This window comes from Bos grunniens, chromosome 10 (genome assembly GCF_055505025.1).
Source record: "Bos grunniens cultivar Pamir isolate PY7600 chromosome 10, Bosgru_T2T1.0, whole genome shotgun sequence".
NCBI lineage: Eukaryota > Metazoa > Chordata > Mammalia > Artiodactyla > Bovidae > Bos > Bos grunniens.
The window spans coordinates 44,498,141-44,512,348 of record NC_141174.1 but is presented as its reverse complement, the minus strand read 5'-3'; the positions used below and the strand labels follow the sequence as shown (position 1 = coordinate 44,512,348).

The following is a 14,208-nucleotide window of genomic DNA, read 5'->3' as shown; positions in this document are numbered from 1 at the left end:
TAACTCATGGAGTTTCTGGGGACCTTCTCCCCTCTCCCTACCTCTGTCTCCAGTCCCTGACTCTATTTTGCACAGTTGAGGTTTCCAGATAAGTGAGGCAGTACTGTTCTTTTATACTGCCCCAGGGCCAAAGCTTAGTATGTTAGGAATGTATTTAATTGAACTAGAGATGGGGTTATATATGGTTAATATGAAACAAGAGGATGTGAAAAAAAGGAATTTGAAAGAAGGTACAGGGAACTGTAAAGATAGTAAATGGCCCTGTGAGTGGTGTTATTTCTAATTAAATAAGCTGTTGGGAAAGAGGTAGTTGAGGGGAAGGTTGGGCTTTAAAGAGGTCATTTGGGCTGGGAGAACACAAATGAAGGCCTTGTTTTTGAAAGTTTCTCATCTCTTTCTTAAAAGACTTACACTTTTTGTTTTCACGGTTTCCTCTAAACTAGGTTTGGAGATTGACAGGCCATGGCCTCATTCATTCATTTAAAAATGAACACGCTAAACAGTCCATATTCAGGAACCTGGGGGCTGGAGTCATGCAGATCAACATCACCCAGGGCAACCGGATCTTCTCCTGTGGGGCAGACGGGACATTGAAAACCAGGGTTTTGCCCAGTGCTTTTAACATCCCTCATAGAATTCTTGACATTCTGTAGGCTTAAAGGTTGGGGCTTTATTTTTATAAACACTTCAGTTAAAAACACTCTGCAGAAATTGTTAGGCATTTCTGCTTTCCAAGCAGTTGTTTACCCATTGAAAACAATACAGAGAATCTCTGTGTAGAATCTGATCAAAGGTGAGTGTTAGGCCGCGTTGTGCCTATGTGGGCTGGTAGAATGACTGTGCATGTAACCTTTATCATGCTGACAATATTTAAATAAAGCAAAACCTAGTATTGTATGAAGGGTAGCTATTCTTTACAGCATTTAGCAAACCTGACTCAGAAAACAATCAAGGTTAGAAGTTAGCCTGTAACTAAGTTATAATAATGAGAAGGACTTTTACACCAAATCTAGGAAGAAAATGTTGCTGTTTCAGGTTTTTCTTCCTATTCTTACCACGATTGTAGCATGCCTGCAGTCTCCTTTGTTGAATGAAGAACAGTCATAAGGAGTTAGAAGCTCCAGGTCACCAGAAACACTCTAAGCTTTGGAGCCCCGTGCAGTGACTTGTTCTCTGCTGTGAGAGGTGGTTCCCATTCTTTTCCTGCTGAATATTTTTCCTGTTAGTGTTTATACTGAGCTAGTACTGTAATTTGCAAATGAGTGCAAATTTAAATGCAATGTTTTCCTCACAGTTCGCACATTCACATTTTTTGGACTGCTAGTTTTTCTATTTAAATATTTGCCTTCATGTTAGGAATGTAATAGTTGGACATGACATTTTTGTAGTTAACCAAACCATACCAAGTTAATATTTCTTTTTTTAGTCCAGTTTAGTACTTTTTCTTTTCACTATTTAAGGTTAAACACTCACAACATTTGAAGGCTATGTTGAAACTACACCAGTAGAGCATTTCATATTATAATTAAAATGAATGTTAGGCTTTTTGTGGCCAATTAATAGTTGATGAGATTGGTGATATTATTTATTATCACAGCCTATTGTATAAACTATGCAGAGTTAAATATTATTTGCTTGAAAAATATTAGCCAATGTTGTCATATTTTGATGTACTTCTTGGTTATGACCAAAAATATGTTCTTGAAATATTGAAACCAGTGTCTGTGTGTTTAAATGTTTACCAGCAAATTGTCTCATCATGTTAATGAGAATGTTTAATGCCTGTGCAGTAAATAGTAAAATATAATGGCATCAAAGCACCTTTCTCTGAGGGCAGTGTGGTATTTAGGCTGTGAAATACATATGTAAAAGAAAAATAAATGTTATTTGTTAGAGTTTTATCTCAGTTTGGTGTGGCATTCTTTGATAATAACAGTTGAGATCATTTTAACTTTAATAAAACTTAACTATTGGAAAATTCTTAAGATATTGGGCAGTTCATTCATTTACAAATATTTATGAGTGCCTTCTATATGAGAAGCCATTTTAGGAAACGGGATACAGAGGTGACCAGACAGAAGGCACGCAATGTTGGGATTCAGTAGGGTAAGAACTAACATTACTTTATCTTCTTGTTGATTGAAGTTAGAGTGCATTTTGGTGTCCACACTGGTGAAGGAGCTAAGCTGGGGATGGTGCTCATGTGGACTGGTGAAGAAAAGGGAGGATGCCTAAATACTTAGGAACACAAATGCGACAAAATGATAAGCATACACATACACTTACTGGGGCTTTCCCCAGTGGCTAAGCAGGTAAAGAATCCGCCTGCAACGCAGGAGACAAGTGTGTGATCCATGGGTCAGGAAGATCCCCTGGAGGAGGAAATGGCAACCTGCTCCAGTATTCTTGCCTGGAAAATCCTAGGGACAAAGGAGTTTGGCAGGCAGCAGTTCATGGGGTCACAAAAGAGCCGGACATGACTGAGCATGCATGCACATACACTTACCTCAGTTCTGCATACAGTAACTTCTATGTGTTGCATTCTCTCCATCACTGTATGTATTATACTAAAATAGTACCTGGTGATTTGATCAGTCTAAGATAATAGAATTTTTCAAAATTGTAGATGATTTACAATACTGTTAGGTATGCAACAAAGTGATTCAGTTATATATATTTTTCCAGTTCTTTTCCATTATATTGAATGCAGTTCTCTGTGCTATACAGTAAATCCTTGTTTATCTATTTTATATATAGTGGTGTGTATCTGTTAATCCCATATTCCTGATTTATCCCCCATACCACCTTTCCCCTTTGGTAACTATAAGTTTGTTTTCTATGTCTGTAAGTCTGTTTCTGTTTTGTAAATAAGTTCATTTGTATTTTTTTTTTATAGATTCCACATATAAATGATATCATTTGTCTTTCTCTGAAGGTTTACTTAGTATGAAAATCTGTAGGTCTATGGGCTTCTCTGGTGGCTCAGAGGTTAAAGCGTCTGCCTGCAATGCAGGAGACCTGGGTTTGATCCCTGGGTCGGGAAGATCCCCTGGAGAAGGAAATGGCAACCCACTCCAGTACTCTTGCCTGGAGAATCCCATGGATGGAGGAGTCTGGTGGGCTACAGTCCATGGGGTCGAAGAGAGTCGGACATGACTGAGCAACTTCACTTTCACTTTCATCCATATTACTGCAAATGAACTCTGGGAGCTGGTGATGGACAGGGGGGCCTGGCATGCTGCACTTCATGGGGTTGCAGAGTCGGACATGACTGAGTGACTGAACTGAACTGATCCATATTACTGCAAATGGCAGCATTTCATTCTTTTTAATAGCTGCATAGTATTCCATTATATATATATATATATACACATACATATATATATATATATATACACACACACACACACACACACCATATCTTCTTTATCCATTCATCTGTTGTAAACAGTGCTGCTATGAACACTGGGTGCATGTATTTTCAAATTAGAGTTTTCATCTTTTCTGGATATATGCCCAGGAGTGGGATTGCAGGATCATATATGCTAAATCTAGTTTTAGTTTGTTTTTGAGGAACCTCCATACTGTTTTCCATAATGGCTGCTGGAATTTACATTCCAGCCCAACAGTGTAGGAGGGTTCCCATTTCTCCACAGCCTCTCCAGCGCTTATTGTTTGTTGATTTTTGATGATGGCCATTCTGATCTTCATGAAGTGATACTACTCCTGGGCATATATCCAGAGAAGACTATAACTCAAAAAGGTACATACATCCCAGTGTGCATTACAGCACTGTTTCACAACAGCCAGAACTTGGAGGCAACCTAAATGTTCATCAAAAGATGGCTAAAGAAGATGTGGTGTGTGTTATATATATATTACACACACACACATGTACACACAACAGAATATCATGCAGCCATAAACAAAAAAAACCAAAATGCATTTGCAGCAACATGGATGGACCGAGAGATTGTTACACTGAATGAAGTCAGAGAAAGATAAATAGCCTATGATATTGTTTTCATGAGGAATCTAAAAAAGGATACAAGTGAACTTATTTAACACAACAGAAGTAGAGTTACAGATGTAGTAAACCAACTTATGGTTACCAGTGGGGTGAGGGAAGGTAGGGATAAGTTGGAAGATTGGGACTGACATATACACAATACTATATATAAAATATCAGAGAAGACAATGGCACCCCACTCCAATACTCTTGCCTAGAAAATCCCATGGACGGAGGAGCCTGGTGGGCTGCAGTCCATGGGGTCGCTAAGAGTCGGACACGACAGGGCGACTTCACTTTCACTTGCATGCATTGGAGAAAGAAATGGCAGCCCACTCCAGTGTTCTTGTCTGGAGAATTCCAAGGATGGGGGAGCCTGCTGGGCTGCTGTCTATGGGGTTGCATAGAGTTGGATACGACTGAAGCGACTTAGCAGCATATATAAAACATAAGGACCAACTGTATAGTACAGAGAACTCTAAATACTCTAATGGCCTATATGGGGAAAGAATCTAAAAGAGTGGATGTATTTTACTTGTTCTGAAATCTATTTTGTCTGAAATTAATGTAGCTATTTTAGTTTTCTTTTGATTCATGTTAGCATAGTTTACCTTTTTCCATTTCTTTACTTTTAATCTGTGTCTTTAAAGTAGGTGTGGGTCTTGGGTTTTGTTTTTTGTTTTTTTTTTTAAATCCTGACTATCTTGTACTGGTATATTTAGATCATTTACATTTAAAGTGATTATTGATAAGAACATGGTAAATATTAATACAGCTGTAACTGTTTTCTCTTTGTTGCACTTTAAAAAAATCTTTTCTGCCTTCTCTGGTGTTAATTGAGCATTTAATATGATTCAACTTTATCTTCTCTTATTAAATCTATTATACTTCTGTAAAAGGAGTGTAAGTGGCTGCTCTAAAATTTTTCTTATACATTTGCCACAGATTTAAGTTACTTTCAGGTAACATTATACTGCTTCATAGATAGTGCAGGTATACTATACTGTTCCCAGTTCCTCTCTGCCGCTTCTGTAACGTTGCTGTCATTCACTTCCATTTTCCATCATCTCAGTACATTGTCTCTGTTATTACCTTTAACAGTTACATATGGAAATCAATTGTGAGTAAAAAAAAATACGATCTTACCTACATTTATTTCTTCTATTTCTTTTCCATTCTTTATGTAGATATCAGTTTCTGATCCATATAATTTTCTATCTCTTGAAGAACTTTAACCATTTCTTGCAAGGCAGACCTGTTAGTGAGATTTCCACAGTTTTTGCTGGTCTGAAAGACAAAAAAATCCAGTATAATTCTTTTCCTTGTTTCTTTCTTTCTTTTTTTTTCTTTTTTCTCTGTACCATGTGGCTGGTGGGATTTTAGTTCCGTGACCAGGGATTGAACTCAGGCCATAGCAGTGAAAACATCAATGCTAGAACCCCCAAAACAAACCCATGAGGCATTGTTTCTATTGTTAGTGATAAATAGATTTCAGAATCCCTGTTTTATAGGTAAGACAGTTGAGACTCAAACTCTGCAATGTAGGAATTCAAATGAGTTTCACTCCTCAGTTCAAACCCACATAGTCCTGCATTGGTCTGTAAATATTGCCCTCAGTTCAGTTCAGTTACTCAGTCATGTCCGACTCCTTGTGACCCCATGAATCGCAGCACGCCGGGCCTCCCTGTCCATCACCAACTCCTGGAGCTTACTCAAACTTGTGTCCATCGAGTCAGTGATGCCATCCAGCCATCTCATCCTCTATCGTCCCCTTCTTCTCCTGCCCCCAATCCCTCCCAGCATCAGAGTCTTTTCCAATGACTCAACTCTTCACATGAGGTGGCCAAAGTATTGGAGTTTCAGCTTTAGCATCAGTCCTTCCAATGAACACCCAGGACTGATCTCCTTTAGATTCATGGACCTAACATTCCAGGTTCCTATGCAATATTGCTCTTTACAGCATCGGACCTTGCTTCTATCACCAGTCACATCCACAGCTGGGTATTGTTTTTGCTTTGGCTCCATCCCTTCATTCTTTCTGAAGTTATTTCTCCACTCATCTCCAGTAGCATATTGGGCACCTACCGACCTGGGGAGTTCCTCTTTCAGTATCCTATCATTTTGCCTTTTCATACTGTTTATGGGGTTCTCAAGGCAAGAATACTGAAGTGGTTTGCCATTCCCTTCTCCAGTGGACCACATTCTGTCAGACCTCTCCACCATGACCCGCCTGTCTTGGGTAGCCCCACACGGCATAGCTTAGTTTCATTGAGTTAGACAAGGCTGTGGTCCGTGTGATCAGATTGACTAGTTTTCTGTGATGATGGTTTCAGTGTGTCTGCCCTCTGATGCCCTCTCGCAACACCTGGGTTTCTCTACAGATATCTAAATACTTCTCACAGATTCCCATGGACTCTCTGAGAAATATATGGTAGGCATATTACTGATACTAGATATGTCTTTGGACTTCACGGTGGATTCTTCAACTTAAGCTCCACACACACACCCACACACACCCCCCCCGCCAAGTTAAGCGAGTTAAGAGTATGCAGGCTGACACAAAGAGCGAGAGGAAATAAGCTTGTGAGAGACTCTTATCCAGTCCCTAAAGGAAAACTGCCTCAGGCTACCTGTATAGGACAGGATGTGTTGTATGTCTGTCAGTCACGCAGTTGTGTCCAGCTCTTTGCGACCCCATGAACTGCAGTACGCTAGGCTTCCATGTCCAGCCCCTTTGATGAGGCCAGGGATGTGATTAGTCTGGTGGTCTGGCATGTAAAGCACCGCGGGAAGTCACAGAGAGAACAAGACTGAGAAGTTTGCCTCGGGCATATTCCACTCAAATTCAAACCTAGGAATCTAGCTTTGGCTAAGGCTCTGTTTGACCCAGGAACCTGAGGTGGGCAGGAATCGTCCTGTAACCTTGTGGACACTACCTGTAAGTATAATGGCACCACACTTGCTTAGGGCACCCGTAAGTCACAAGGCTTAGGGAGTTGTGAACGATAACCACTGTTCTTAGGACCTGTCCTGCGGCAGGTATTGCAGAGATATATTCCAAACACCTTGGACTTTCAGGTGGCCAACCGCACAGGTATATTTTCCAATACACACTGGAAGGAACAACAAAAATCACATAATACCACACTCAGGGCAAAAGACTCAAGATCCCTGATTTCTGAAGGAATACCAATCAAAGGGACAAGGAGACATCAAATCCACCAGGCAAGTTAGGTGTCGTCACAAGGCTACAGGCACTAAATGCGGGAGAGGGGCTGGAGCAAAGGGAGCCCCCGACACTGTCGGTGTGAAGGACTGGCAACTCCCAGAAAAATGGACAGTCTTCGAATGCCTGCCAAAAAGTTCTCAAGAGAGACTAAGCCTAGGCGCTGACATTCCCAGCCCTGGGCTTAAACCCCTAGAAACCCATCATTCAGAAAGAGACGTGCACATCCACAAGCACTGCAGCAATATTCATAGGAACCAAGACAGAGAAACAGCAAAATCCCCACCGATACGTTAGAGCTTCAACAAGATGTGCCGCCTATAAGGGACGGACTATTACTTGGCCAGAGAAAACCCCACTGAGAGATGGGGATGTTATTCCCCTGGAAGCCACGGGGATGGAAATTGAAGGATCCTATGCTCCAGAGACTCAGCCAGACAGTGGAGGACCACAGGGCCCATGATGTCCCCCTCTGGACTGAAGAAAAATAAACGAAGGATCGAATTTATACCCCAAAGAGAGACCCTGAGAAAGTTCTATCTCGTACCAAGGGAACCAGAAAAAAAAAAAAAAAAAAAGACAAATCCAGAAGTGAAGGGGGTGGGGATGAATTAGGGGGTCCAGGCTAGAAGAAATAGAGACCTCTGTATCCGTCATAGATAATCCACCAGAATTATCAGCTTTCTTACTTTCTTCTTTCATTTGTTTTTCACATACACACAGAAGTTTCTGCGCCTGACCTGACCACAGAAATGGCCATCTCTAAAGGTAATCCACAGAGACAGTCTCTTTCCTTCCTCATATACACTGAAAACTGGGTCAGACATAGATAATCCACAAAAACCTTGTGCTCAGCAGGGGGCATGACCTTCTGCAAGAAGCTCTGTGACAAAAAAACCCAGAAACATAGATACAGCCTATAGTTACCATCATACCTGTATCAGAGGTCTGTACACTGACAATACCACAAACACAGAACAGCCAATTGACTATACAACATGGGCACGATGCCAAAGGAAAAGAAAGAAAAGTAGTTCCTACTGTATCCCCTCGAACCTACTTTCTTTGACGTTTCTCCTATACCAGGAGTCTACACAGGCTTATGTCCCAGGTTGGGACAGGGTGAGGTCAAGACAGCCTGGCAGGGTGCCCTTCCTGAGACCCCTTTTCAACCTCTAGTGCCTGCTCGGCTCTGGCTGGGACCAGAGTCCGGAGTGGAATCAAGGCCTGGAGGATCTTGGGAGCAATAGTCAACTGACCTCCACCCTCTCCTGGTGCTAAGGTTCCCAGCTCAAGCTTCCTTCCTGAGAGTGCAGCTTCCTAGGCACCTTGGTGTCTAGATCTGGGTGCTCTGGACCTGTTGGGATTAGTTAAAATGCGGGAGAGTATAGGTTTAAGGAGAGGAAACTGTGGGACACAAGCCCCTAGGTGTTTGCTCAGACACATTGCACTGGAAGGCGCAGCCCAGGAACCTGACATTCCCTATGGCTCCGGTTGCACTAGGAACCCAAGGTGGATGTGGAAAAATGCTGCCCACTTGTGGACATGTCCTGTCAGTACAACCGGACAGCCAGGGCTTCGGGGCACCTAGAGTCCACAGGGCATGGGGGTCTGTTAACCATAATGGCTGCCCTTAGGACTTGTCCCGGGATGGGTATTGCAGAAGTAAATTTTGGCCAAGGTGGAACTTCAGGAAGTCAGTTGCTAATGCTATATTATCTTCACACCTTTGAAGGAAAAATCAAAACCAGAAAACCTAAACCTCAATAAGAAACCAAAATGCTTCCACATTCCTAATGACTGCAGGCATGTCCATTAGAAGGATGACAAGAAATCAAATCCCACTGGTCTAGTTATCATTCTCACAGGGCTACAAACAGTAACTGGGAGACTACCTGGAGGAAAGGAACCCCGCTACCTACCCCTGGGAAATACACGGTCGGTGCCCAGAAGAAAGGACAGCCTCCAAATACCTGCCCAAACTGTCAAGAGAGGTCAGTCAAGGAGCTGACATTTCTACACCTGGCTCTAGATTCCGAGAGATCTATCATTCAAGAAAACACAGGGACCCCAACATGCACTGCACTTGTAATCACAAAAGCCTGTCTATTCCTTCTGTAGCTATTTCTCCACTCTTCTCCAGGAGCATATTGGGCACCTACCAAACCGGGGAGCTCATCTTTCAGTGTCATATCTTCTTGCCTTTTCGTGCCATTCATGGGGTTCTCATGGCAAGAATGCTGAAGTAGTTTGCCATTCCCTTCTCCAGTGGACCACATTTTGTCTAAACTCTCCATCATGACCCATATATCTTGGTTGGCCCTACACGGCACGATCATAGTTTCATTGAGTTAGACAAGGTTGTGATCCATGTGATCAGTTAAGTGTATATGTGTATATGTTCGGTCCATATGTGTATATGTTTGGTGGCTCAGAGGTTAAAGCGCCTGCCTGGAATGCAGGAGACCCAGGTTCGATCCCTGGGTCGGGAAGATCCCCTGGAGAAGGAAATGGCAACCCAGTCCAGTACTCTTGCCTGGAGAATCCCATGGAGGGAGGAGGCTGGTAGGCTATAGTCCATGGGATCACAAAGAGTCGGACACTACTGAGCGACTTCACTTCACTTACACATACAGACCAGTTAGGTGTATGTGTGTACTTGTATAGCTGATTCAGTTTCTCTACAGAAGAAGCAAACACTGTAAAGCAACTATACTCCATTAAAAACTAATAAAAAACAAGAAGTAAAATAAAATAAACCCCCCCAAACTCATAGAGAACTGGTTGGTGGTTGTAAGGGGAGGTTGTTGGTAGTAGGAGAAAAAGAAGAAAGTGGTTATAAGGAACAAACTTTCAGTTATAGATTAAGTCTTGAGTATTTAAGTTACAGCATGCTGAGTATAGATAATATAGATGAAAATACTGTATTGCTGATTTGTAAGCTGAAAAGAGACTAGGTCTTGGAAGTTCTCATCACAGATTTTTTTTTAGCTATGTCAGATGTTGGATATTAAGTAAACTTACTGTGATCATTTCACATTATATATATACATAAAATATGTATAAAATCACTGTGTTGCATGGATTAAAATTAACGTGATATTACGATTATATGTCCATAAAACTGGAGGAAAAATCCAACCAAACCCCCTAAACATGAAATGAAGTCTCAAATATGAAAATGGTCAGTTTGTCAACTGCACATCCATATAGAAGAAATGCAAAGGGAATATAAAGGAGTCAAGCCAAAAGAAAATGGTACTACACGGAGGTCTGGACCTTCACAAAAGACTTAAGAACACAAGTAAGTATATCGGGAAATTAAATAAAGACTTTGACCTCACTATTTACCTCTGTTTAAAAGACAATCAGATTCCCTGAAGCAAAAATAATACAAACATTTCTGGTTTTATAACATATGTACTGGTGAAATACATGACACCAATGTCAAAGAGGCCAGGAGAGGAGAATGAAAGTATGTTGTCAAATACTGCATATAAAATGGTATATTGCTGAGGTAGACTGTGATAAAGATACACAGTTAAATAAAGTGAAAGAACACAGAAAGGACTTACAACTATTAAGCCAGAAAGAACATAAGGTGAAATTACATAAAAGTTTTCACTCCTCCAAAAGATAGCAGCACACGGGGAAAAAGGGTGCAGAGGACACATGAGACAACAGAAAGACAGTAGATGTGAACAAAACACATTGATCATTACATTAGACATCGATGGTGTAAACTTGAGGGGCCGAAAGGTAAACGGCTTCCTACTGCAAGTTATGAAGTCTCTGTTGCAACGACATGACTCTGTTGTAGCACAAGTGCAGCCACAGTCTATACATAAAGGAATGGATGTGGCTATGTTCCAACAAAATAGTATTTTCAAAAACAGGCCATCTACCAGGCCATAGTTTATTAGTCTCTTAAGTACCTCAATTCAGAAATAAATATGGGGCAGAAGTAAATACAAGGCAGAAGTAAATATGGGGAAATAGCATGATCTATACATGCTGTCTACAAAAAAGATTTCAGTATGATACCCACAGATTAGAAGTAAAAGAATAGAAACACATAGATATACCATACTCATGTTGCAGAGAAGAACCAATTCTGACTCCATGTTGGGACTGTTTCTTTGACTTGTTTTGGTTGCTGTTGTTATAATCATACATAAAGCCCTGCCTCAGTAAACCAACCCCTCAGCCTGGATTAATGTGCCTTTGTTCAGCCCACAGATAATTTGACCCCCTACCTGTTAATGGCTGCAGGAAAGAAAGATTATTGGTGCTGTGTCTGCTCAAAACTGTTTGACGCTTTATCACCTAGTGGACTATAGTGCACCAGGCTCCTCTGTCTGCGTAATTTTCCAGGCAAGAACACTGGAGCGGGTACTCATCCCTTTGTCCAGGGGATCTTCCCTACCCAAGGACTGAACCAACATCTGCATGGCAGGTGGATTCTGTGCTGCTGAAGGTCCAGGGGAATCCATTGATTAGAGAAACATAAAACCCCAGTGAGGTATCCTCTCACACCAGCCTCAGAATGTCAGTTATTAAAAAGGCTACTAACAATAAATGATAGAGAGGGTGTAGATAAAAGTGAATCTTCTACATTCTTGGTGGATATGTAAATTTATACAGCTACTATGGAGAACAGTATGGAAATTCCTTTAAAAACTAGGAATAAAACTAATATATGACCAAGCAATCCATTTCTGGCCATATATCCAGGAAAACCCATCATTGTAAAGGACACATTTGCCCCAAAGTTCACAGCAGCACAATTTACAATAGCCATGACATGGATGCAGCCAAGATGTCCATTGACATCTGCCTTGATAAACAAGTTGTGATATATATACACACAATGGAGTATTACTCAGCCATGAAAAGAAATGAAACTGAGTTAGTGTATGAGGTGGATGAACCTCAGAGTATGTCATGCAGAGTGAAGTAAGTCAGAAAAACAGATATTAATTCATATATATGGACTCTAGAAGAGAGAGATATATACTTCTGAATCTATTTTCAGGCAGGGCAGGAAAAGACAGGAAGTGGGGGAAGGAGAGGGTGGCATGAATGGAGAGAGTAGCATTGATATACACACACTTACTTGTATAAAAATAGATAGCTTATAGGATGGAGAAGGCAATGGCACCCCACTCCAGTACTCTTGCCTGGAAAATCCTATGGACGGAGGAGCCTGGTGGGCTGCCGTCTATGGGGTCGCACAGAGTCGGACATGACTGAAGTGACTCAGCAGCAGCAGCAGCTTGTAGGAAGCAGCTATGGAGCACAGGGAACTCAGCTCAGTTCTGGGTGATGACTTAGACAGGTGGGATGGTGGAGATGGTGAGAGGGAGGCTCAGATGGCGGGAATGCTGATTCACATTGTTGTACACCAGAAATCAGGAAGATATTGTAAATCAATTATACACCAACTAAAAAAATTAAATATTATCTGTACCACCACCAAGTTCTGGACAGAGTGTGGAGAGAAGGGAACTGTCCCACGCTTTTGGTAGGAACATAAATTGATACAGCCACTATGGAGAACAGTATGGAGATTCCTTAAAAAACTAGGACTAGAACTACCACAAGCCCAAGCAATGCTGCACCTGGGCATATACCTGACAAAATCTATCGCTGAAAAAGCCACATCCTCTGTAATGTGCACTGAAGCACTGTTTACTTTAACCAGGGTATAGAAGCAACACAAATGTCCATCAGTGAGGACCAGCTAAAGAAATCATGGTACATATACACTGGAGTATTAGTCATAAAAAGAGAATGAAGTGTGCTATATGCAGAGATGTGGATGGACCTGGGGACAGTCATACAGAGTTAAGGCAGAAAGAGAAAAAGAAATATTGTATATTAACATGTGTGGAACCTAGAAACGTGGTATAATGAACTTATTTGCAAAGCAGATCTAAAGAAACAGAACAAACCCTACAGACATCAAGGTTAAAAAGGACATTGGGAAGAATTAGATTTGGATTGACAATTTATACTATTGAGTCTATGTCTAAGATAGATAACTAATGAGAACCTACTGTATAGCTCAGGGAACTCCACTCATTGCTCCATGATGACCTAAATTGGAAGGATATCCAAGCAGAAAGCTGATGCATTTTCTGTACAGCAGAAAATTGAACACGGTAAAGCAACTATACACCATTAAAATTTTTTAAAATAAAAATCCCAAACTCAGAGATACACAGAACTGATTGGTGGTTGTTAGAGGAGTCTCTTGGTGGGAAAATTAGGAAAAGGTAGTGAAAAGGTACAAACTTCCAGTCATACAATAAGTCCTGGTGATATGATGTACAGCATGTTGAGTATAGATTGTAACACTGTATTACATATTTGTAAGCTGCTCTGAGCGTAGGTCTTAACATTTTTACTATTTTTTTTTTAACTATGGCAGGTGATGTATCTTAACTAAACTTATTATGATGATCATTTTGAATTACATATGTACATACATATATATGTATATACATATATAAAATCACTATGTTGTACACTAAGAAATGGAGAATTTCCTGCCATACCAATAAATCAGGATCACAGTCAGCAGTGATTCCAGCCCATCTAATGTGAACTTCTGAGCCCAGAGGGCACCCAGGAAGAAAAATATCTGCTATTCAGCAGCCATCAGCCACTCCCCAGGGTGAGACTTGAGGAGCTTGGGCGGGGGAAAGAAAAAGTCAGGATAGTGGCTTCTGATAGCAGAGATGCATATGACAGGAATGATTTCAGTGAGCCCAGACTCTTGCATCTTCCCATACATAGAAATGTGTAAAATTCCTTAACTTGAGATATCTGGTTTTCCATAATTAACAATAATATTTTGATGTTCAGACTACCTGCCCTTTGTTGCAAACTTCTATATAATCTGACTCTTCCCCCGCCTCCTTGGAGTTTCCTCAGGGTCATTTGAGATGGTGTCTCCTGGGCTTGAAGT

The 14,208-nt window shown here is 41.1% G+C and overlaps 1 protein-coding gene and 1 long non-coding RNA gene across 9 annotated transcripts in view; one reads left to right on the top strand and one right to left on the bottom strand.

Moving 5' to 3' along the window:
* DMXL2 (Dmx like 2) overlaps positions 1–1,901 on the top strand; it is a 167,588-nt gene extending 165,687 nt beyond the window's left edge. For all 5 annotated transcript variants that reach the window (XR_015134477.1, XM_086320931.1, XM_086320930.1 and 2 more), the window contains one exon: positions 444–1,901. Coding sequence is in view for 4 of the 5 variants with exons in the window: in XM_086320931.1 (XP_086177057.1) it covers positions 444–653 (210 nt within the window). In the remaining variant the exon portion in view is untranslated. The remainder of the gene's footprint in view (positions 1–443) is intronic.
* The window catches only part of LOC147364443 (uncharacterized), a 51,525-nt gene that overhangs the window by 10,410 nt on the left and 26,907 nt on the right, over positions 1–14,208 (bottom strand). For 3 of the 4 annotated variants that reach the window (XR_015134479.1, XR_015134480.1, XR_015134481.1), the window contains exons 3-5: positions 5,156–5,296; positions 1,056–1,203; positions 412–571 (exon numbers count right to left, since the gene is read on the bottom strand). This is a non-coding gene — a long non-coding RNA (uncharacterized LOC147364443). Of the gene's footprint in view, positions 1–411; positions 572–1,055; positions 1,204–5,155; positions 5,297–14,208 lie in introns of those variants that run through there. The other variant, XR_015134482.1, reaches the window with a different exon arrangement.